This window comes from Benincasa hispida, chromosome 3, assembly GCF_009727055.1.
Source record: "Benincasa hispida cultivar B227 chromosome 3, ASM972705v1, whole genome shotgun sequence".
Classification (NCBI taxonomy): domain Eukaryota; kingdom Viridiplantae; phylum Streptophyta; class Magnoliopsida; order Cucurbitales; family Cucurbitaceae; genus Benincasa; species Benincasa hispida.
The window spans coordinates 18,370,122-18,393,071 of record NC_052351.1 but is presented as its reverse complement, the minus strand read 5'-3'; the positions used below and the strand labels follow the sequence as shown (position 1 = coordinate 18,393,071).

Below are 22,950 nucleotides of genomic sequence, written 5' to 3'. Positions count from 1 at the left end.
CACTTTTAGCCTTCCATGCTATATATGTAAATTTCTACTGAATCGTATATAACTTTTTTTTCCTTTTTTTCAAAATTACCTTCTTGTTGATGATGATCTTTTCATATTACATTTTTTTTTTTCTTTTAATTTCAAATTGATCAATCTGTCAAGTTTAATAATTCAATTTTTTTTGCTCCGATATGACAGTCAGCATGACATAGATATAATTATTCTGTTGAGATCAGAATGTTCCGACCTCTTAGTTGTTATACTAAAAAAGAACATGCTTATCAAGGAAGGGCTTTAGAAAGGAGTTTCGGTTTGGGTTGTTTTGGGCCTTCAAAGAAGGGCTTCTGAGATTCCCTTTGGGCCGAAACCTGGCCCAAGTTCTGGACCCTACTCTTCATGAGTGGACCACACGTCGGCCCAAAAAAAGAATTTGGGAGGGAAGTATCGGCAGAAATGGCAGGGACACTATCGGTTTCATCGTTCTCTCCATTTCTTCGTTACATCCCAAACTCTCGACCTTCCACTGTCACATTGATTCGATCCTCCTCTTCTCCGGTGACACCGCCTACGTCCATGGATACTCCCCGGGAAACCAAGAAAGTAGTCGTTTGCGGTGGCGGAGTGATCGGAGTCTGCTCTGCGTACTTTTTAGCCAAGAAAGGGGCGGCAGTTACTCTCGTCGAGAAATCTGCAGTCGCTTGCGCCGCCTCGGGTAAGGCCGGCGGCTTCCTCGCCCTCGATTGGTGCGATGGTGGCCCCGTATCCACCCTTGCGCGCGCAAGCTTTAATCTCCACCGCTCGCTCTCACAGGAGCTCGATGGCCCTAAACAGTACGGCTACAGAGCCCTAACGACTCTCAGCCTTACGATTTCAGAATCGCAGAACCCTCCCACTCCCTTTACCTCCACCTCCAAATCCACCGGCGATTCCGTCGTGCCTTCGTGGGTTGACGGTCCAGTTCGGAATACGAGAACGATCGGAAACACGGAAACAACGGCGCAAGTTCACCCACAGCTCTTCACTCGGACACTCATATCGAATGCAATCGAAAAGTACGGCGTGGAGGTTTTGATCGGGAAATTGGAGAGGATTACGTTGGAGGGTGGCAGATTTGAATCGGCGGTGCTGGAGGACGGCCGAGTAATTAACGCTGATGCGGTGGTTCTGGCGTTAGGACCATGGTCTGGGAAGTTCGAGCAGCTATCGTCGCTGTTCAGAGTGTATGGCCTGAAAGCACACAGCATAATTTTGGAACCTAAGGAGCCGGAAGCCATAACCCCGCATGCTCTGTTTCTAGGTTACTATCCGGCTCAGGGTGGAAAGCCTTTAGACCCAGAGGTGTATCCTCGTCCCACTGGTGAGCTAGTTTTCTGCTTTTGTATTTTTAATACATATTGTTTTGTGGGATTCTGATTTTGAATGTAAATGGGTTTTGATGTTGGTGGGCAGGGGAGGTATATTTGTGCGGGATGTCGGCGGTGGCGGAAGTGCCGGAGGATCCAGAGGAGATTACGGCCAATCCAGAATCGATAAGCGTTCTAAAGAGAGTAGCGAAGACTGTGTCAAGCCGATTGGGGGAAGGAGAGGCGGAATTGAAGGCGGAACAGGCTTGCTTCTTGCCGTGTACGGATGATGATTTGCCGGTGATCGGGAAGCTTCCGTCGGTGAGTGGGTGTTATGTGGCGACTGGACACAGTTGTTGGGGAATTTTGAATGGGCCTGCAACTGGAGCGGCCATGGCTGAGCTTATTTTGGATGGAGAATCAGCAATTGTTGATCTTAGTCGGTTCAGCCCCGCCAGGTTTGTCGGACGAAGAAGAAACCGTTGATAAATTTAAATGGGGAACGAACAGGTTTGGTTTCTGACAGATGGATAAATCTCTGTGAAGCTTTTAAAATTTTCCTTTTTAGTTTCATAGAATGCACGTTCTAATTATGTATGGAATCACTTTCATATAAAAATATTGATGTTTGCAATGTAAAATTAAAAAGGAAATTACTTTGAAGTGATTCGTTTGATACTGCCCTTGATTAAAGTTTTCAATAAAAGATTTTTTTATTTTTGAAGGATAAATTCATTAAACCTAAACCAAATTACTGCCACTCTCAATTATAGCAAAGGAGATCCAAGAGGGAATATTATCCCCCCAAAAACAACAACCAGACTCTTCCAAAGAAAAGAAGAAGCATAGATGCTCAAAAAAGGATACAAAGCGGGTGGGGGAAACCGCTTTAGCAGCCCAGTGTGCGGTTGATTTGCAGGAGCGAGAACACTTGGAGAATTGAATATTCCCCAAGGCAGGAGCAATGTGTAAAACATTACAAGCCACAGATTTTATGTTCGATATATCTGAGTTAATATCCTTCAGAGAAGTGATCGCCTCAGCCACAAGCGAAATGGGGATCTCACCTCGATAAGATATCAAAGCTTGCAGACTCTTCTCTATAGCTTTCATCTCCAGCACCTTAACCTTCCAAACTCTATTAATCTTGAGGAAGCCGACACCAACCAGAGATCCGGTAGAGTCACCCCTCCAACACCCAGCTCCCGAACCAACTGGCGTCAGTGTTCATTTTCCAACCAAAGAGGGGTGGAATCCAATGATCATGACTCGACGAGCTATCCAGCTTCGGCCCACTGAGACAAACGATTCTTGGTGGAGTGTTCACGAAAGCTGATACTGAATGCGCCCTTATAGATATGAAGCCCACGAAAGCCCCCGGGCCTGACAGGACTCGTGCTCTCTTTTTCCAACACTTACGGGATATTGTGGGTAATGATTTATCTCGCGTTTGTCTTAGTATCTTGAAGGGGTTAAACCGTACTTTTATTGTTCTCATCCTCAAAGTGAAGAGTCTAAGAGATTGTCTGAAATTAGGCCAATAAGCCTTTTTAATGTTGTGTATAAGTTGATCTCGAAGGCCTTGGCGAACCTTTTGAAAAGAATAATTAATGAAATTCAGACGAGTTTGGTAGGTGGAAGGAGAATGAAATCCGGAGAAATTCTCTTCCATCGGATGCCGAAACCATTCTAAAATGAACTTTAATAACCAATCATTTTCATGAACTTTAATATAATATTAGTAAGTTGAATTGGTTTTAAGTGATAGAATTGTGTTTTGGGATGATATCATTTTCAAACTTGTAATAACTTGAGAGGTAACTAGACCATCCATTTATTTTAATTCTTCTTTTTTAATATATCTAAAAATTAAATCGATCTATAGTAGCAATTTAACTGAAATTTCTCTACCCAAAATAAATAAATAAATAAAAGAACAAGAAAAAAAAATCTAATTCTAGTATATCCCATCAAATTAACTTTTCAAATACCAACTTAAAAGAATAAGGATTTATGCGAAATAAATAATAATACTTTTTTTTAGATAATAATAATACCAATCTTCTTGAATAATAATAATTCAAATATAACAATTAATTTCCATAAAATTTTCCTTTAGCATATAAATATAGGGAAATTTGTATGGATGATTTATTTTTTTGCTTCAAAATGTCAAATGACCCATTTCTAAAAAATAATGTCAATTGACTCTCTGTTGACATCATCGTCATACCAAATTACGTAAATTTTTCTTACACCAGCCTCACGAGGTAAATCTCGCTCTCGTCTAATTTAATACTCTTGCTCTCGCTTGAAATTCCCTTGTTTGATGTGATTGCTCGTCAGTGTACGAATGATTTACAATTTTCACAACGAAAGTTTCAAATCAAATCAATAATACCTAAATACAATACAATGGTGATTTCTTTAAACTCTAAGCTCCATTTCAGCGGTGATTACTTCTCTAGTTTTTTACGATATTTTGTTGGACGGAGATTTTTTGAACATGGATTTCCAAGACGAGACTTTTTCATAATGGATCAGGTTTTTCATAAAGGTGTTTCAATATTTTGAGTCTGTTTAAATATTTTTGTTGTGTTATTTCTGGAAATGTAGCATTACGAAATTTGTATTGGGAGAGTGTGGGCGAGAAATGGAATGAGAGTGAGAAAGAACAAGAGTAAGAGAGAGAGTGAGATTTTGAGAGAGAGCGAGATTAAGAGAGAAAGTGTGATTAAGAGAGAGCGAGAGTGCACTTCAATTGCTTGTACAACTTAATGACAAATGTTCTCTTGCTTTGTAGGATGACAGAAAAGTATCTACTTATTCGATATGGAGGTGATTGGGATGAGAATGTAGGTTCGTATATTGGGGGACAATTAACAGGAATCATTGTGTCTTATACATTGAAGTATGAAGAACTTAAATCTCACATTTACAGGGTTACAAATGTCAGTTTTTCAATGTTTGATCTTATACTGAAAGTTAAATATAAGCTTGAATATGAAGCCCCCCAACAATACATAAGGAATTATGATGATGTTCGCTTCCTTCTTTTCCGAAAAGAGCTTAATAGACTTCAGTTAGCTGTAACGTTGAAATCGAATCAGGAGGAAAATATTATGACAGGGTTTGGAAATGTGAGTTATGATGATACGACTGTGGACAGACAATACGAGGAATCATATCAGTTTCGTCGGGAAGAGGATGATATTTCATTGTCTACCAACACTGTACCATCCACATTATCACTAGACAACGACTGCACTAATCCAGCAAGAATGAATTCAGAATTGGGCGGTACTTCAGTTGTTGGTAATGAGAGACCATCTAGATTCGATTATATGGATTATGCTCATCCAGAGCAAAGTTGTGGTCCTTCAATGGATGTGAATGAGCAACCAACAAGATTGAATGAAATGGATCGTAATCATGGAGATCTGCGTCGTTCTATAGCAGCTTCAGTGGTTCCACCATCTTTATCTTCAAGTCATAGGACAGAGTTGATTATGCCTGGCACCTCTTCATCTAGGACAGAGAACGTTGAAGTTGGTCAACTATTTTTTAGCAAAAAGGACTTGAAAATGAGATTATCTATTATGTCCATCAACAAAAATTTTGAATTTAAGGCAATGAGGTCAACCAAATCTTTGTTCACTATCAAATGTATTGGGGAGACATGTAAATGGAGCCTTCGTGCAGTCAAAATGAAAGAGTCTGATATATTCAAGATCACAAAGTACTGCATGTCGCATACATGTTCCATTGGAATTCTGAATCACGACCATAGACAAGCAAATGCTATGGTTGTTGGTCAGTTGATTAAAGATAAGTTCACGGGAATAGGACGTATTTATAAACCTTGTCATATTGTTGAGGATATGAGGAGAGATTATGGCGTGAACATAAGTTATGATAAAGCGTGACGTGCAAGGGAAGCCGTGTATGATCTCACTAGAGGCACTCTAGAATACCCATACTTCATACTACAAGCTTATGGAGAAGCATTAAAAATAGAGAATCTGGGTACAGTCTTTGAGATCGAACTTGAAGATAAGGTGCATTTCATGAAGGAAATCGAATCCGAGATTTCCATGAGCAGCGGAAATAAGATCATTCCAAATTACAATCATGAATGAACAATACAAATTACAATCGTACAGAAACATACGGTTATACAATTAATACAGAAATTACAGCATGAAAACTCAAATGAACAAAGAGAAAACTCTACGAACATTTGAAGATGCGTCTCCACGCTCCTTTGCGCATGACCGCTCGAACAACAACAACCTCAAACGCTCGATCTACATGACCTCAACACAGCACGAACACTTCGTGCTCGTCCTCAACGATCGCCTCGGTCACAAACTTTTTAGCAACACAAACGGCCTCCACAGAACCTCGGAGGTGTCGAGTTGAGTATGACACCACCAACAAGGGTACCTTGGTATTCTCAATGTGAGAATCCAGATGATGGGCTCTGTTCGGACTTGTAATGAGGCAGACGAAAGAGGAAACATCGATCGTGTACACGACTGGACAAGTGGGAGATGACGGAGACCTATCTATAGGTCGATGCCCAATCGTTTAGCTAAAGATATCCGGTCATCTAGCAAAATCTATGCGATCGTTTAGCTCGGTGTCTGTCGCCTCAAACGCTACACGATCGTTTACTTTGGGCAAGCGATCGTCTAGCAAAAGCTATGCAATCGTTTGGTAAATACTGTACAATCGTTTAGCTCGCCACTGCACGATCGTTTAGCTCGTCCAAGTTGTCGTTTAGTAAATCTGTATTTACTTGACAACTCCGTGAGATCCTTTTTTACGAGAGAGAAATCTCAAAAAAAAACTTTTTATTAAAACTTACTAAAATTAGGAAAACCATTTTTCTTTTATCTCACGGTTACTAAGAAAATCCAATAACCACCCACTCAATTGGTTATTAAAGAAAAAAAATTTAATTATCCAATAATTAATATTATTATAAATATAAATGATAACCAACTTATCATTCTATATTTATAACCTATAGTTTTAATATTTCATCTCATAAAACATATAAATCATAGTTCTTTTTCTATTCCATGGTACTTAATGTAAATCTCATTTACATCAATCCTCCACTAGATGTATCTCAAACATTATACCGATTATATCATATATAATCAAAATACCTCTTGTCAATTTGAACATTTCAATCAACACCAAGAGCTAATTCTCAACTGAATCCATTGAGCTACCAAGGGGACCTCATAGACCTGTCGTTCAAAGCTCCAACGGTACGTTAATAACTGACTAAACTCTTTAGTCACATGATCCACCATCCGTTAACCGTCAGACACTCCACAAAAGACTGACAGCTGAACTCTCCTTACCACAGATATATTATGTGTCCATCTTAACCAATCAGCAGTGCGACAACCTTTCACAGATCGCTCATAAGTACAGCTGGACCAATAACCGTTATGCCTCTATAGTTACATCTAACTCCTTAAGTACCACTGATCCCTCTAATGAACATAAGTCATAGTCCTACTATGACTGAGTCTTCTCTTCCAAAGAGAAGTTATGGCCACTATGTTCAAGTCCCGGAATCAGCTCTTAAGGGAGCAATCTCTCTACTTATCCCTGCTTCGGAAAATGAGTGAATTTCATCTTGTGGATTAAGTTCCTAGCTCCCAGATCAGACAAGTCTTTAAAAAGGTAGGCATGTTGAGTTAGCAATCTGGCCACTTTCACCCATACTAATCAAAGGACCGCCCTCAAAGATAGGAGTTCCCAAAACACTCAGGATTGAGGTCGTGTCACTTGTGGTCGTTTAGGTGAGATGCAAGTCTCTAGTATCAACGGCGTTATATACAAAGTCTAGTCATCTCGTGGTCTAGGTCTTATACAAACTCTTTGTATAGGATACCCCCGCTCGCACGTCTCCACATGAATGGTCATGATCTACCATCTGTAGTAGTTTACAACACTTGTAAACCTCTACAAAATGGGTCGTATCCATAGTGTCACAAGGATCAAGTATCCCACCTTAATCCTTATACTACAGACCTATTTAGGTTATATCACATATACATGCTTAAGTTCACATAAGATAACCAAGGAGCTTTGTTTATTGGATATGAGTAGATGCCAGAATTAAATAACACTTATTTTATTCATTAAACAATGTGTATCTTTACAAAACAACGAGATTCCGGGAGAATTAGAACACCAATCCCAACATTTCAAATATATGTTTATGGCATTAGGGCCTTGTATTAGAGGTTTCGCAAGCTGTCGGCCTGTGATAATTGTTGATGGGTCGCACTTGAAAGGAAAATACAAAGACACCATGTTGGTTGCGGTTTCTATGGACGGGAACAATCAATTATACCCACTAATATATGCAATAGTGGACAATGAAACCGATCGATCATGGAAATAGTTTATGTCAAACTTGAAATGCAGTATCAGAGAACCCAATAATCTGGTCTTTGTGTCTGATCGGATGGTATCTATATTCGATGCTATTCATGCATTTTTTTTCCCACGACATTTCATGGATTGTGCACATGGCATATAGAACAAAATCTTGTTACAAACTTTAAGGATAGCACGGTTGTTGGGATATTTAGAGATGTAGTAAGGGCATTTCGCATGACTGAGTTCCAGACAAAATATGACGAACTTCGTAGTTTTCGAGACGATGTTGTCACGAAATATCTTGAAGACATCGGTCTTCAAAGGTGGGCACTGGTTTACCAAATAGAACGAATATATGATAACATGACATCCAACAGTGTAAAGTGTTTCAATTCATTAACTAAAGAGTATCAACTATTGCCCATAGTATGCTTGATTGAACATGTTGGAGGAATGCTCCAATCGTGGTTTTACGAACAGAGGAATTACTGGACATCTCGAACGACATTACACTATGACTACTGTGAAACCCGATTGGCAAGTGAGGCTGATAAAGGCAAACAATATCGGGTTGAGCCTATTGATTGTTATTGGGTCCACATGCGAGATAATCGATTGGATGGTATTGTCAATCTTCACACGAAGGAATGCACGTGTAAGAAATTCGACTCACTTGGTATCCCGTGTTCGCATGCAATTGTTGCTGCCAAGGAAGGAAATATACCTATCCAAAGTTTTTGCAGTCAATTTTATATAATGGACTCTCTAATGACTGCGTATGTGGAGCCTATAAATCCACTTGGCCACATATCTAAATGGAAGAGACCTCTTGGATATGTAAAAAAGACTATCCTTCCTCCGAAGTTTGTGGCATAAGTCGAGCGAGGAATAGTGAGAAGAATACCATCCAGAGGAGAATTTCGCAGACAAATGAAATGTGGTCGGTGTAGGAATTATGGGCATAACCGCCAAAATTGTAGTGAACCGCTCACAACCGTGCGACGTGCTGAAAATGTCAGAAACCGTGACACAAACACCTCTCATCTAGTTTAATTTATAACTAACTTGTTTTTCATACGTCATCCTTGTAACATACTTGTAACATACTTCATACTTTTTCATACTTGTAATATACTTGTAACATACTTCATACTTTTTCATAATTGTAACATACTTGTAACATACTTCATACTTCATACTTTCATCTTGTAAACAAAAAACAATAACAAGCTGGAGTATTTCTATAATAGCAATTTTCATACTCTCTTAATCTTGCTCTCTCAATCTTCATACTCGTAACAAAAAACAATAACTTCATACTCTCACAATCTTGCTCTCTTTCAAAATCTCGCTCTCTCAATCTCACTCTCTCTCAAAATCTCGCTCTCTCAGTTTCACTCTCTCTTAAAATCTCGCTCTCAATCAAAATCTCGCTCTCTCAATGTTTGAACTTTGATATAATGTTCTATATACCATTAATATAATGAAAAGAGCAGTAGCTCAATTATACATGTTTTGATAAAATGTATGATATTGAACTTTGAACTTTGAACTAACATAAAAAAATACATGTTCAACTATACATGTATACCATTGATGCAATGATACACTGAAAAGAGCAGTAGCTCAATTATACATGTTCTATATACCATTGATACGATGAAAAGAGCAGTAGCTCAATTATACATGTTTTGATAAAATGTATGATATTGAACTTTGAACTTTGAACTTACATAAAAAATACATGTTCAACTATACATGTATACCATTGATACAATGATACAATGAAAAGAGCAGTAGCTCAATTATACATGTTTTACATACATAAAAAATACATGTTTTACATACATAAAGAAGACATGTTTTTATATACATAAAGAATACAATAAAAAATACATGTTCTATACACATAAAAAATATGGAGTGTTCGCCCATAGTTGATATGCTAACTGCATCCTATATTCACTCATCTTCTCCTGAGTGATTACGGATGGATCAGTACCAATCACCAGGTGTTCTAGTAATTTTATTGCAAAGATGCCACAATCAAGCGACCCGTGCTGTATATCGACGTTCATAGGTCGCGAGATTTTCCAACGAGCTGTGGATAGGTCCGGCTTTGAACGATCCACGTCATAGTAGTGAAGTAGGGATGGTACTGTGACAGTCAATGGCTCTAGCCAATTTACCAACTTTGTCATTAGTGTGTATGACGAAAGTGAAATGAACACAGATATGTGGCCTCTGTTAATGTCCATTGCAAGGACCATTCAGTGCTCACTGATATTCGTTGCTGTATAAATGAAATCCACATCTGCCCATTTGACATTGAATTTACCGGTGACGTAGTCCTTATATGTGTCTTCATCCTCCCATGCTAAGGCAACCTCCAGAAGTGTCTTATTCTTTATTCATTTAAATATCCCACCACGAGCATTAAGGTGACTCTGTTAAATAAAATGAGAATTTAAGTAACGAAATAAAATGAAAAGTTAAGTAATGAAATATCATATCAATATTTACCGTTACACCAATTGGCAAAATGGTGAACTTGTGCATGCACATGTTAGGCCAGGTATAAAATTTTTCTTTCATAAAATAAAATAAAGTATTTATGGTCTGCACAAAAAATTACTATGTCAGAAAAAGTACAAGATATCCAACATGTAAAGAAGTCAAGACCAGGAAACTTACATCGCACTCGACCCATGAACTCGGAAAAATCAATTCCTTGAAGAATTGCTTGGCGAATGGTTTAAAGGAGTTCTCTCGAACATTATTCTCGGTATACTCGTCCGAGATCCAACCCATCATTTTTGTAACGATATTGTGTGGAACATCATGTGCTATGTGTATGCGACAATTGCTCTGGATAGTGACGTAGCTACACTTGGGAGAGGATGCTTAACCATTTTTTCTTCTTTACTTGAGTTGGAGGTGTATATTTATCAACAGGTTTCCTCTTACGACTAATTCTTCGAGATTCCTACATAAATAGATAACAAAAAGAACACTCATCAAGAAATATAAAAATATAACAGAGATTACTGATCAATAATTAATCACCAATGTAACTCCTTCTGTGGTTGTAACAATCTCAGAAGTGTCGGCCTCTGGGATGTCAGACATGTCGGCCTTTGTATGTGGTATGGTGAGTAAGGCAGACATGTCGATTTTTGTTTGTGGGATGTGGGCCTCTATAGGTTCGACGTCAATTGGTGATGTTATTGTGGTATCGGGCTTTAGAAGGGGGGATGGGAGTAGGTGAAGTGGTGGTATTTTGAGGCTCTACAGGGGGATGGGAGTATCAGAGGTGGTCGCATTATTGGTATCCAGATCCCGAGATAGGATGGGTGACCTTGTCGTCTCCTCATTCGTGGAACCCTTCAATTAGTAAAGTAAAATGATGAGTTCACGAACATGTAAAAACTAAACACGTAAAGACATAAAATGATAGTAAATGCAAACCTTGCACATAGACTGTAATAGTGGTAGAATGGCCGACAATTTTCCTTTCATGTCTGTCATGTTTTCCTCCATATTGGATACACAACTATCTAAACCTGATGTACGGCCATTCAACCTCGATAGTGAGCTGTCAATGGTCTGCAGGTACGAATAAATATAATCATCAGGATTGGCTCCCTCCCTGCGGCGGGCAGCACACTCAGAACACTTCTCATCCACAGATCGCTCTCTATGGGAGTCCGCAAGATGGACATCAGGTGGGTTCAACTCGTCCTCATCGCGTATGTCCCCTACCACATCATGGAATATATCATCACTAGGTGTGTATGTCCCTCCTTCCACCCTTCCACATTCAACATCCCCGTGCTCAGAATGCTCATGTTCATCCCCTCTCTCCACCCTAATAACTTCATCATTGTCGTCTCCACAATGATCATCACCGTCACTTTCACTTTCAGAATTACCCCCATCACTAGTCGACCTATTGCCACTTTCAGCACTATTATCGTCCGCATCTAGATCAAATATAGGTTGCCTGTCCACTGAGGTATCCCGAAACTCCCTCTCAGTGTCTGTCATGACAGTACCCTCTTTATCCTTTATCTACATTAACAACCCACTAAATTGGTTAATGTCAATTTAACAACCAGATAAACATATTATGCATAGAGTAAACATACATTGTTAGACTCGAATATCTCTCTCTCTCGAGTAATTTGAAGGACACTGAGTGGGAGCATGACCATCGTAATGCGTGGGACAAAGCCACCTTGCTCCTTCACTCCGCAATGTTCCCAACTATCGATGCAACTAGGATCTCGTACGTCCATACCTAAATAAAATCTAACATATATTAAGAATAATAGTAATGTTAAATCAAACAACACGATTATTATGGTAAGCAAATTTACCTGGAACGCTTGTGGAAATCCATGTAAAGAGTACTTCACAACATAATTTTTATTTCCTTTTACCTTTGTCTTGTATAGACTACTCTAATCATTCAATGTAGTCTTTAGGGTATCCAGTGTCCTCTCGTAAATAATGGTACCCCAATCAAGACTATTGTAGTACTCTAAGTTTTAAACGTTCTTAAAACGTTTGAGGTCCACTGCATTTTTCTGTTTCTTTTTTCCCATCATTACAACCTCAATATAGTAGACTACTGCGATCTTCACAGCATCCTCATCATTTTCAAACTCTAACTCCTTGTTTTTCTTCAAGTAGACGAACATGTAAGATGTCCTTCGTCACTCGATTACTAAAATACTTGATTTGCAAGTTCATACGAGGACTGCTCATTCTGATAAACTCGTGTTGGGGATTGCCACAAACCAATCATCAACAAAAAATCATCCTTCGAAAAAGTGACGACCTTTCCACAAACAGAGAATGACATTGAGTCAAATCTCGTTCTCTTCACTTCTCTCAGCAACATGTGATGGATAATTAGGTTGTTAAACACCATGTCAACGTCTACAAATCGCCCAAAAATTGTTCTTTTGAACATGTATAACTGCCTTGGCGTAAGCTTCTCCTTCACAATCTTGTTTACATTAGCAATGTGGGCCAAGCTCGTTACTTGACCGAAAAATCGATCGGTTACGGGCATTCTGAAACGTGTTGCCATCTTAAATCACTTATGCATGAAATAAAGATTCAATAAGTAAACTCCCTCAAGAAAAAAAAATTGTAAAAAAACATTCTTTTTAAATCTCGTTGGCATTGCTCTCTCTGGTATTGCTCTCTCCGGTATTACTCTCTCTGATGTCACTCTCTCCAGTATCGCTCTCTCTAATGTCGCTTTCTCTAATGTCGCTCTCTCTAGTAACTCTCACTTATCTCGCTCACATTCTCTCTTTTTACTCGTCTTCAACCACATAACACATTGAAAACCAGAAAAACAAACAAAAAAACTATAGGTTCACAGTATTTCTAAACCCCAGAACGACTCACCCTTTCTGGTGTCGTTCTTTCTAATATCGCTCTACCGATTTCACTCTCACTTATCTCGCTCACAAACTCTTTCTACTCGTCTTCAACCACATAACACATCGAAAACCAAAAAAACAAACAAACAAAACTATAGGTTCACAGTATTTCTAAACCCAGAATGACCCACAAAGCCCCATGACTTATCAGTTTAAGACATTTTCAGGCACATATTGAAAGATTTACCGATCAGATTTGATTTTTCGGCGGTAGTGAAATCGTTTGCAAGCCAAAATGATGGATTCTAAGGAGTTTTTAGTTTATGAGTGATACGAGTTAGCCTTGGGAAATTTGAATGAAGAATTTTTAGTTTTAGTTGGTTTTCAGTAAAAAGATAAGAAGACGAAGAGGTACGGGAAATTTACGTAATTTGATATGACGATGATGTCAGCAGAGGGTCAATTAACATTATTTTTTAAAAATGGGTCATTTGACATTTTGGAGCAAAAAAAGGGGTCATCCGTACAAATTTCCAAATAAATATATGTCAATCGGCTGGGCCGAACTTATGTTTTCTGGTGGAGTAGAAGGGCCCAATAGCCAGCCCATGTATAGGTGGGGCGGCCGTTCCGGACGACGTGACGTTTGATTTTGAATTATTGGAAATCCCGCTCCTCCTCCTTTTTTAAATTCCTCTCTACAGAGAGCCGTTGGCAAGTGACCCTATTCGATCGTCGTCGCGCTCCAACTCCGAAGAGAGAATTTGTTTAGAAGCCGGTGACAAACTCCGGAAAATTTCTGTGTGAGAGTTTCAGAACCCTAAGAAATGGCGACGAACATTGGGATGATGGATTCTGCTTATTTCGTCGGAAGATCGGAGATCCTTGCATGGATCAACTCCACTCTTCACCTTAATCTTTCCAAAGTCGAGGAGGTTTCTCTCAATACCCCTAATTCCAATCCTTTTTTCGTTCTTACTTGTTTCGAGATTTTTGGAAAATTTTGTTTATTTGACCCTTTTAATGATTACCCTTATTTTGGATTCTTGAATTGTAGGCATGCTCTGGTGCGGTTCATTGCCAATTGATGGATGCGGCTCACCCAGGGATGGTGCCGATGCACAAGGTCAACTTTGACGCTAAGAGCGAGTACGAGATGATCCAGAACTATAAGGTTCTCCAAGATGTGTTCAACAAATTAAAGATCACCAAGGTATCTTTTTTAATAGCCCCCTTAGATTTCATCTATTGTTCTTGCAACTTCACAGGTTAATTCTGTTTCTTTAAGAAATGTTCTAACTGATTGGGATTTTCTTATTGGGTTCTTTACATCTGCTGTGTACTTGATCTATATTTTCTTACTGGTTTCTTTGAAATGTTGTAGCATATCGAGGTGAGTAAGCTTGTGAAAGGAAGGCCCCTTGATAATCTGGAGTTCATGCAGTGGATGAAACGTTATTGTGATTCCGCTAATGGAGGTGTTTTGCAGAGGTAATCTTGCCTGTTACCTGCTGCAATTTCAATTACCAGTATTAGTTTATCATAAACATCCTGCTTTTAACTCGTAATTACTAAAATCTGACCCCAATAGGATCTAACATGCAAATATTTTATGATTTGAACAATGTAAATACACAATGATCAACTTCAATTTTTGAAAAGTGATGATCATAAAGAAGTTTTAGATTGTCGAATTACACTATGGTAGTTCGTGTATGTTAATAGTTCAATTTTTGTTTTTCTTGTTAGTTATAATGCTTTGGAAAGGAGAGAAGCTTCCAAGGGAGGAAAGGACGCAAACAAGAAAAGCACCACATCACATTCTTCTGCAAAAGGTTCAACAGCTGCTGCATCCAGGGCTCAGGTCTCTCAGAATGCTCGGAGAAATGAGGCTTCAGTGAACTCTGGTAATCAGGCAGCAAATGCTTCAAAACCTTCATCAAATGGAGGATTGACTGCATATGATGAACAGGTATTTTCTGAAGCTGAGTAAATTTCTTGTATATAGATGAATAGAAACTGGAGAAGTATATATATATACTTACTAATGTAAAATGCAGATCACAGCATTGAAACTGTCAATCGACAGCCTCGAGAAGGAGAGGGATTTCTACTTTGCAAAGCTAAGGGACATTGAGATACTCTGCCAAACTCCAGAGATTGAAAGTTTGCCTGTACTTTTTTCCTAAATTGTCTCTGTTTTCTATCTGGATTTTATATGGTCTACTGGGGGATTTCAAGCCCATGAAGTTGAGCATTTATTTCCTTTTGTTTCAGGTTGTAGGAGCTATAAGGAAGATACTGTATGCTGTAGATGATGATGCATCAGTGGTTGCTGAAGCTCAAGCGATGGTTTCCGTTCACCAGAATGAACCAATCAATCTTTTGAGTCCAATTGCTGAAGTTTCTGATGAGAAGCTAACTCTAGAGACCCAGAAGAGAAAAAGTTTCATCAATTTTGATGTAGATGTTGCTGGCATAATAACTTTGTCTCCCAGGCAGAGGGTATCTGATGCTTCTGATGTTCATTGTAGTGGGTCACCCCTTATGACCTACTAACCAAAGCATTATTCTTTTATAACAGCACAATTCAACTGCTAGTATGGTTGTCAAGTTTACTCGAGTTGGCTGGCCACTGTATCTAGAGTAGCTCTGATATGATTTTAAGATCCTGTTCGTTCAGAATGTTTCATGTAGCTGTTTTTTTATGTAGAATTGCTGTAAGACCCTGAAAGGAAACAAAATCCCTTTTGGACAGAAATGTGTTTTGCTCAGAAATTTATATGTTATGATGTGGTATTGTGATCTCTTGTTCTACTCTCCCCCATTCTGTCATCATCATGCTTTTATTTCTTTTGGTTTTCTTAAGCTATGACCAACGAAATTGAGGGGAAAACTAGAGTCAAATAAATTGGAATCGATAATATAAATTTATCAACTTTGACCATTAATTATAGTTGAAAGTTAAAACTGACTAAAGCTATTTAGTTTGATTGCTTTTGTTGGTTTTCATTCCAACTGTACTACTATCTATCATAAAAAATGTGATAAAAATAGCTTTAAAAAGCAGCACTAAAATTTTTAGAATACTTCGTACGTTTGAGATCCATTGCTATTACTTGGTTGGCAATTGAAGAATCTCCCACAAGCAAATGGCCTATTGTAAGCCCACAAAATAATATTAATGCAAAACTCAGTCCCTTTATTCCTGAAGTCTTATCAGAATCGAATTCCTTCCCCTTTTAATCTGATGCCTTTTATTTATCTATCATCTTTTGTAATGCTCCCTTAACGCTACAGCCAAGCACAAGAATTCGTCCAAAGTAATTCATATCGATCAGTTGGTTTTGTGGTTTGAAATCCTGATTTTTGCAGCCATGGGAGTGGCGATATCTCGGTTTGTGAGGATGCTGTTTGCAAAGAAGGAAATGAGGATTTTAATGGTGGGTCTTGATGCTGCTGGAAAAACAACTATTCTGTATAAGTTGAAGCTTGGAGAGATTGTCACCACCATACCCACCATAGGTATCTGCGTTTTTCTAAAACCCTTTGGGTTTTGGTGCCTACATATTTCTCTGTTGTTTTACTTTTGTTCTTCCCCATGTTTAGGGAGACATCATCTGTTTTTATATGTAATGATTAGGTGTTCTTGTAATTGATAACAGTTTGGTACTACAAATTTCTGCTTTTTCGTGTGTCTAATTTGAAAAATGTATGATCAACGCTCGATGTTCTAAAACAAATGTTCTTGAATTGTTATATCTATGTTTTAAATAGTTGACGATTGCTTTGTGCCTTTTAATGTAATTTAGGAATTAAATTGTTTGTCAAGAAATGCCCTTAACCATTTAAAAGCAATTTTGCTACAAGTAAAAGCAATTTAGAACACTCCTTTTTTAGTGGGTATGTAAGTTTAAACATCCAACCTCAAGAGAGGTAGTACATGTCAATTAAAGTTAAACTAGATTGAATTTAACATATTTTTGTTAATCCTTTTTTTTCGTCGATCAGGTTTTAATGTGGAAACGGTTGAGTACAAGAATGTTAGCTTTACAGTGTGGGATGTTGGAGGCCAAGACAAGGTATTTTCTTCATTTGATCATTTGAGAAACACGCTCTATAGTCTATATGTATTCTAACAGTCAATCCAATAAAGAGGTTTTCCCTATATCACATAGAAAAAAAAAACATTCAAAATATTTAAAGTTAAAGAAAAAAGTTTGTCATGTGGTAAATTGTAATTAAATTATTGAGTGAACTGCACAAAGATAGGTACAGTCCAGAATGCATTCAAGTATTTTGCTTGATTCATTACTTTGTTGTTGATGATATGCAGATTAGACCTCTATGGAGGCACTATTTTCAGAACACACAAGGTCTTATCTTTGTGGTGGACAGCAATGACAAAGAAAGGATATCAGAAGCTAGGGATGAGCTTCATAGGATGCTCAGTGAGGTGCTTAATTCTTTATGCTACTTTTTTTCATGCTCCCTCACGTTTCTCTGTTTCTCTTGCCTTTTACACTTCATTTTTCTTTTTCTTCTCATTCAAGCATGAACTGGTTGATGCAACTGTGCTCGTGTTTGCTAACAAGCAAGACCTTCCAAATGCTATGACTGTTGCCGAAATCACTGATAAACTCGGTCTTCACTCGCTCCGACATCGTCGCTGGTATATATATCTCTCTCTAGAATCACATAGCTAGTCTCCCATATTTATAATCTTTCCATGACTTTATTCCCTACGATGGCACCTCAACAATATTTCCAACGAGAACTTAACTATAGCCAATGTGGAAAGAGTTTCTTCTTACTTTCTTATATGGTTGGTTTTGTAACTTCAGTATTATCTTATTCAATCCATATATGAAATACCACTGATATTTCATATTCGGTCAAAATAGACCACATCAAAAGACTTAGATAGACCCTTTTTTTTCCATTTTGAATATTATTGAAACATAGAGATGAGTGATGCAGGTACATCCAGGCTACTTGTGCCACTTCAGGCCAAGGACTGTATGAAGGTCTTGACTGGCTGTCTAGCAATATCTCAAACAAGGCAAGTCCCAGAGCTTTAAGGCTTCCTCTATGTTTCCCCTAAAGCATAATGGGGTGCTTAGTTGGACTGGACTGAAAAAACAGAATATTTGCACTCAAAACTAACGGGTTGTTTTGTACCCATTCTTGCAGGCCCAATCTCAGTTGTTTTGATAAACATCTTGGGGGAAAGCTCTTTAAGTGAAGCCAGAAGGAAACCTAAATATGTAACTGATACCTGTGCACTCTGATCTGCAGTGTTTGAGCTCTCATGTTTTTGTGTAAAGTTTTGGTTTGAGATCCAAGAAAAATATGTACAAAAGCACAAATAAATGTGGTTCGTATGCGTAAATCTTGTTGTAACGTTAAAATCCATTGCCATTGATCAGAGAGTTTTCTGTGATCTTCATTATCTTGGGAGGATTCCTTGTCCACCCTTTTGTACTCTTCCACTGTTAAGGGTTTTGTTGTTGTTTCTTATCCCCGAGGTTGGTGCCCCATGTATTCTTGGAAGAATATTGTCATTAATCTTATGAGCCATCATGGGAAACTCAATCAACATAACTATGCCAAAATGAATGGGGTCCAGAGTAAGCAATGACTAACAAAAAGTGAATAATTTAGACCCAAAATAGAAACATTGAAACAATGAAATATCGGTTGTCATCTAGACAGTTGCCAAACTCAACAAAGAGAAAAAAAAAATGAATTTGCCTTGTACTAAAAAGGCCCCCATAAAGTTCAAGGTTTCCTTCAATTATGGGACTTTGGTCATGGTTATTGGTTTTGCAAACAGATAGGTACTCTTTGAAGGCATATGCAGATGACACAACAAAAATTTCCAAGGTTTATGCTATTTGTTTGACAAAATTCAATTCTCAATTCCTGTTCCTATTTTCTGCTGTGGTTTTGATTCCCATTTTACCATGCCTATGAATCCAAAACGTGCAGACCAACCTTTGGATTTACTGCTTTGAAGAATGCCAACTGTGCAGTCAAGTTTGAGCTGTCAGTTTTTACAGCATGATTTTGACTCCATGAAGCTTCACTGTCATCCAACTGTTTATTGGAGAACCAAACATCCTTTCTAGCCAGTCCTACAACAGTCAACAGTTATATCCTTTTACACTTGGGCTGCAATTTTAAAAAGTAAATGTGAGATCGAATAGGTGAGGCCTCAATAAGTTCATAATTTCAGTTCTGAACTTCCTTTTCTAATGTATCTACTTGATACCACGTTAGATGTTCATATATGCAAGGATTGGGATATCATGTAATGTTATCGTTTACTTTTCACTGATTATTTAACAATATAATTAACATTAGAGTCCGAATTGTACTTATAATATGAAACTAAAAATAAAATATAGAAGCATTCGGATCGATCAAAAGATTACAAGTAGCAAAAATCCAAATCTAGGAAGGAGTGGAAAAGAAAACTGGATTCGAATTTAGAATAATATCATATCGAATTGAAGTACTACATCTATCTCAGATGGAGTACATGAAAAAACTATTCATAACTCAACATAGAAAGCCAACCAAGGTCTCTTCCATTCTCCAACGCCCCCACTTTTTTCTCCCCTCTCACCAGTGAAAGAATTAATAAGCTTCTTCAGAGCATTGATTCCTAGTCTCATTAGTTTACTTCCCAAGGGCTGTTGGCCACAAACAACATTGGATATCATATTACAAAATGCATGTGAGGATACAGTTACTGTACGTGAAGAGAGTCCTAAAACGATAGGAAGTAGGAAAGTCAAGAGTGATACGGCTAAACGTAGCACAATTGCGAAGGCAGATGGATTGATCTCTCGACAATGAGTTTCAGGCTAGGGTGAGATAGATGGTACCATTGGCCATGAATCATTCGAGGAATCGGAGATGAAGTATCCATCCATTACATCGCAAGGGCTGCCTGGTCCGCACATTTGTTTGCTTCTGTTACTTAGATTTTGTGAGCTGTCATGGCTGCCCAGAGAATCAAGGATGCATTTATAGCATTCATCTAGGTGATTCTGTAAAAATATCAACAAGTTTCAGCTGTCAAGAATTTGGCAATAGACTACAGTATAAACACAATTTAAAATACAGAGAATACAAAACTTTCAGACATTCTTCAATACCTTATTAATTTTAAGTACACTGAGAAACTCATTCTGGTACTCCAAGAAATTGTATGGGGCAATCTCTCTAATGATATACAATATTGTTGCAGTCGCCAAGACAGAAGGCAGGTAGCACAAGAATCTATGATCTGGTATTGAAAAAACTAATGATATTAAGAACCCAACCATTTCATCATGGAACATTTCTGTGCTAGCTTAAATAATCAAAGAAATAAGCATTAATAATAAGATACATTTAGCCATTTACCAGCTATGATAGAAAGAAGATGCTTCTGAAACCTCCCAAGAAGTTCCCAAAGCATATCGTTCTTCAAAGGCAACCTCCTGATAATATGATGAAAGAAGGAAATGGGGGTTACTGGATGCATCTTCCATTGAAGGGCTGACAACACCAGTAGCTCCATTCTTTGGATGGTCTTGGCTTCAAATACAAACTTGGATTCCACCACCTAAAACATAATAACAAAAACAATGCCAAGTTTTAAAATGGGTTTACACTTCACAGAGCAAATGAAGAAGAAATTAATTTCACTGCAGCATTTTATCAAATACTTGGAAGGTGAGATTTATAACTGAAGGATTCATACATACTTGAAGGTCGAGAAGAAGGGGAACGTGGGTCTCTTCCACCTTGGCAGCCAGCGAGAGGCAAGCAACAGCTGCAAGCTGACTCATCCATGGTTTGTCCCTCTGAAACCTCACATTGGAAACGAATCTATCAAAGTAGTTGACAGCAAGAAGAGAAGTCAAAGCAGAGAAAGCGTAGTGGTGTTTGACTCTAAAAATCCAGGACAACGCCTCATTCCGAGCTTCAATTAGATAGTCATCGGAGCTCATAGAAGCATAACAAACTTGGGTTTGCTCTTCTTTTGAAATCAGAGAGTGGAGCTGGTTATCAGCCCAAAGTGGGTCGCTTTCCACCAAATTGAAATCGAAAAAAGGCTGGTCTTTTCTCAGAGTTTCCCAGTATTGAGTGTCTTCATCAGAGCCATTAGCAGGCAAATCCTCGTCGCAACAGAGTTCTTCACAGAAAAGAGCATCGAGAAGAAAGGAGTGGGTTTGAATGTCCTGAACTTGGGGTTCGTCATGGAGAGCCATGGAGTTGGAAAAAGGGGAAAAGGGGTAGGTTCATTTGAAATGGAGAATGTGAAGAGGAAAGGAGAAAAGGGGAGTGGTCAAAGGGATATCCATAGGAGGAGGCGTATCCGTTACAGGGAAAAGATTGATAGAAGGAGCAGAAGAGGAGGAGAGAGGAAAGAGGAAGAGAGACAATTCCCAGAATGAAGCTAAGAAACAAAGAGGTTTTATGCCGAGAAGGTTGCACGCCTGTCGTCTTTTCACTTTCTTTTTTTATTATTATTTTATTTTATTTTATTTTGTGGAGTTTCATTGGAGATTTTGGCTTTGGGTTTCCTCGAAAACTCTTTTTAGATTTATAAAATAAGAGAAGGCAAAAAAAAAAACAAAGAAAAGACTTTTTGGAGTTTGGCGCGGATAATGAAACGTAACGGTAGACTGCACAGTACTCGAGTGACCCCAAGGATGCCTCGCATTTTTCTTTATTTTCCTTTTTAACTCTTTTTCTTTCTCATTTTTTTCTTCGTATTTATATATATATATACTCTCTCAGAAAAAAATTGAATTTTTAAAAGCTTTAACACAATTGGCTTCCCACCCTAAAGAATTTCTTCGTTAAATTATGGGGGGAAATTGTTTTTTTTCCCCAACTTTTCGGTTTAATTTCAGTTTGATTTTAAAATATTCCATTTAATTCTTAATTTCAAGTTAGTTTTAGGTTTCAAACGATTGTGATTCTACTTTTGAGATTTAACTTTTGTTTCAATAAGACCTCTAATTTTCAAATTTTACATTTTTAATATTGATTTTTCTTTAAATACTCATTTTCAATTTTAGTTAATGTCAATTAATTAATTTAAATTAATGTAATTAATTTAAATTAATGTAATTAATTAAGTTTATGTTTTACTTACCACATAGTTCATAATGCCCAAATGGGTAACCAATCAAATAAAAAGATTAACAGTATACTTAATAATTATTTTTAATTAATTAATAGACTTTAACGCTAATGACTAAAAATGAGTATTTAATGAAAAATTAAGTTAAAATGTAAACCTTGTAATTTAAAGATCAAATTGTAACAAAACCCAAATCTCGTGAATCAAAATTGTAATATTTTGAAATATATTAACTAAATTGAAATTAAACTAAAAAATTTAAAAATTAAATGGATAATATTTTATAATCTATAGACCAAATGAAAACTAAACCTAAAATCGAGAATCCAAAAAGATACTTTTCTCATTAAATGGTCAAATATACTCTTAAACTATAGGTTCGCTCCAATTATACATTCGAAGTTTTTTTTTTTTAAAAAAAAAATGCTTTGATTTTTAACGAAGTCGTTAAGTTCATAAATAGAAAGGTTTTGTGTAGAGTTATGTGAACAAATTTGGACAGATACATGGAAACAAGTCAATATATTGAACCGCATGGCACATACATGAACTATATTTCTTGTCGTTTTTTTATTTCGACCTCACGTTCCCTTTCATGTTCTTTCGTTTATGAATTTTTTCGCTCCAACTTCCAAATTTTATTTCCGTATATATTTAG

The 22,950-nt window shown here is 37.6% G+C and overlaps 4 protein-coding genes across 6 annotated transcripts; 3 read left to right on the top strand and 1 right to left on the bottom strand.

Moving 5' to 3' along the window:
* The first annotated feature begins 290 nt into the window (after positions 1-290).
* Positions 291-3,033, top strand: LOC120073832 (putative oxidoreductase TDA3). 3 transcript variants are annotated; one of them, XM_039026705.1, is made up of 3 exons: positions 291-1,348; positions 1,441-1,844; positions 2,108-3,033. In XM_039026705.1, the coding sequence occupies exons 1-2, from the start codon at positions 388-390 to the stop codon at positions 1,818-1,820; spliced, it is 1,341 nt and encodes a 446-aa protein (XP_038882633.1). In that variant the 5' UTR covers positions 291-387; the 3' UTR covers positions 1,821-1,844; positions 2,108-3,033. The 3 variants fall into 3 exon arrangements, with proteins under 3 accessions (XP_038882633.1, XP_038882632.1, XP_038882631.1); XM_039026704.1 differs by having other exon boundaries at positions 2,060-3,033; XM_039026703.1 differs by having other exon boundaries at positions 293-1,348; positions 1,441-3,033.
* A 10,806-nt stretch (positions 3,034-13,839) lies between these two features.
* LOC120074158 (microtubule-associated protein RP/EB family member 1C-like) lies at positions 13,840-15,941 on the top strand. The gene is made up of 6 exons (XM_039027184.1): positions 13,840-14,079; positions 14,202-14,357; positions 14,529-14,635; positions 14,894-15,116; positions 15,205-15,318; positions 15,422-15,941. Exons 1-6 carry the CDS (start codon positions 13,972-13,974, stop codon positions 15,701-15,703), a joined length of 990 nt encoding a protein of 329 aa, XP_038883112.1. The 5' UTR covers positions 13,840-13,971; the 3' UTR covers positions 15,704-15,941.
* Positions 15,942-16,422: 481 nt separating this feature from the next.
* On the top strand, positions 16,423-18,697 carry LOC120074560 (ADP-ribosylation factor 2-like). The gene is made up of 6 exons (XM_039027718.1): positions 16,423-16,669; positions 17,156-17,226; positions 17,481-17,600; positions 17,698-17,816; positions 18,125-18,206; positions 18,338-18,697. Exons 1-6 carry the CDS (start codon positions 16,522-16,524, stop codon positions 18,356-18,358), a joined length of 561 nt encoding a protein of 186 aa, XP_038883646.1. The 5' UTR covers positions 16,423-16,521; the 3' UTR covers positions 18,359-18,697.
* Positions 18,698-19,624: 927 nt separating this feature from the next.
* Positions 19,625-21,660, bottom strand: LOC120074559 (cyclin-D3-3-like). Its single transcript, XM_039027717.1, has 4 exons — positions 20,905-21,660; positions 20,561-20,762; positions 20,311-20,441; positions 19,625-20,202 (listed from the first exon to the last, which is right to left on the bottom strand). Exons 1-4 carry the CDS (start codon positions 21,409-21,411, stop codon positions 20,017-20,019), a joined length of 1,026 nt encoding a protein of 341 aa, XP_038883645.1. The 5' UTR covers positions 21,412-21,660; the 3' UTR covers positions 19,625-20,016.
* Between the last annotated feature and the right edge of the window lie 1,290 nt (positions 21,661-22,950).

Coding starts and splice junctions, on each gene's coding strand:
- LOC120073832 (XM_039026705.1), top strand. CDS start 388: ATGAGTGGACCACACGTCGGCCCAAAAAAAGAATTTGGGAGGGAAGTA. Junction 1,349..1,440: donor GGTGTATCCTCGTCCCACTG/GTGAGCTAGTTT, acceptor GTTGGTGGGCAG/GGGAGGTATATTTGTGCGGG.
- LOC120074158 (XM_039027184.1), top strand. CDS start 13,972: ATGGCGACGAACATTGGGATGATGGATTCTGCTTATTTCGTCGGAAGA. Junction 14,358..14,528: donor ACAAATTAAAGATCACCAAG/GTATCTTTTTTA, acceptor GAAATGTTGTAG/CATATCGAGGTGAGTAAGCT. Junction 15,319..15,421: donor CAGAGATTGAAAGTTTGCCT/GTACTTTTTTCC, acceptor CTTTTGTTTCAG/GTTGTAGGAGCTATAAGGAA.
- LOC120074559 (XM_039027717.1), bottom strand. CDS start 21,411: ATGGCTCTCCATGACGAACCCCAAGTTCAGGACATTCAAACCCACTCC. Junction 20,442..20,560: donor TCTTCTTTCTATCATAGCTG/GTAAATGGCTAA, acceptor TTTCAATACCAG/ATCATAGATTCTTGTGCTAC. Junction 20,203..20,310: donor GTGTACTTAAAATTAATAAG/GTATTGAAGAAT, acceptor ATATTTTTACAG/AATCACCTAGATGAATGCTA.
- LOC120074560 (XM_039027718.1), top strand. CDS start 16,522: ATGGGAGTGGCGATATCTCGGTTTGTGAGGATGCTGTTTGCAAAGAAG. Junction 16,670..17,155: donor CACCACCATACCCACCATAG/GTATCTGCGTTT, acceptor TTCGTCGATCAG/GTTTTAATGTGGAAACGGTT. Junction 17,227..17,480: donor ATGTTGGAGGCCAAGACAAG/GTATTTTCTTCA, acceptor GATGATATGCAG/ATTAGACCTCTATGGAGGCA.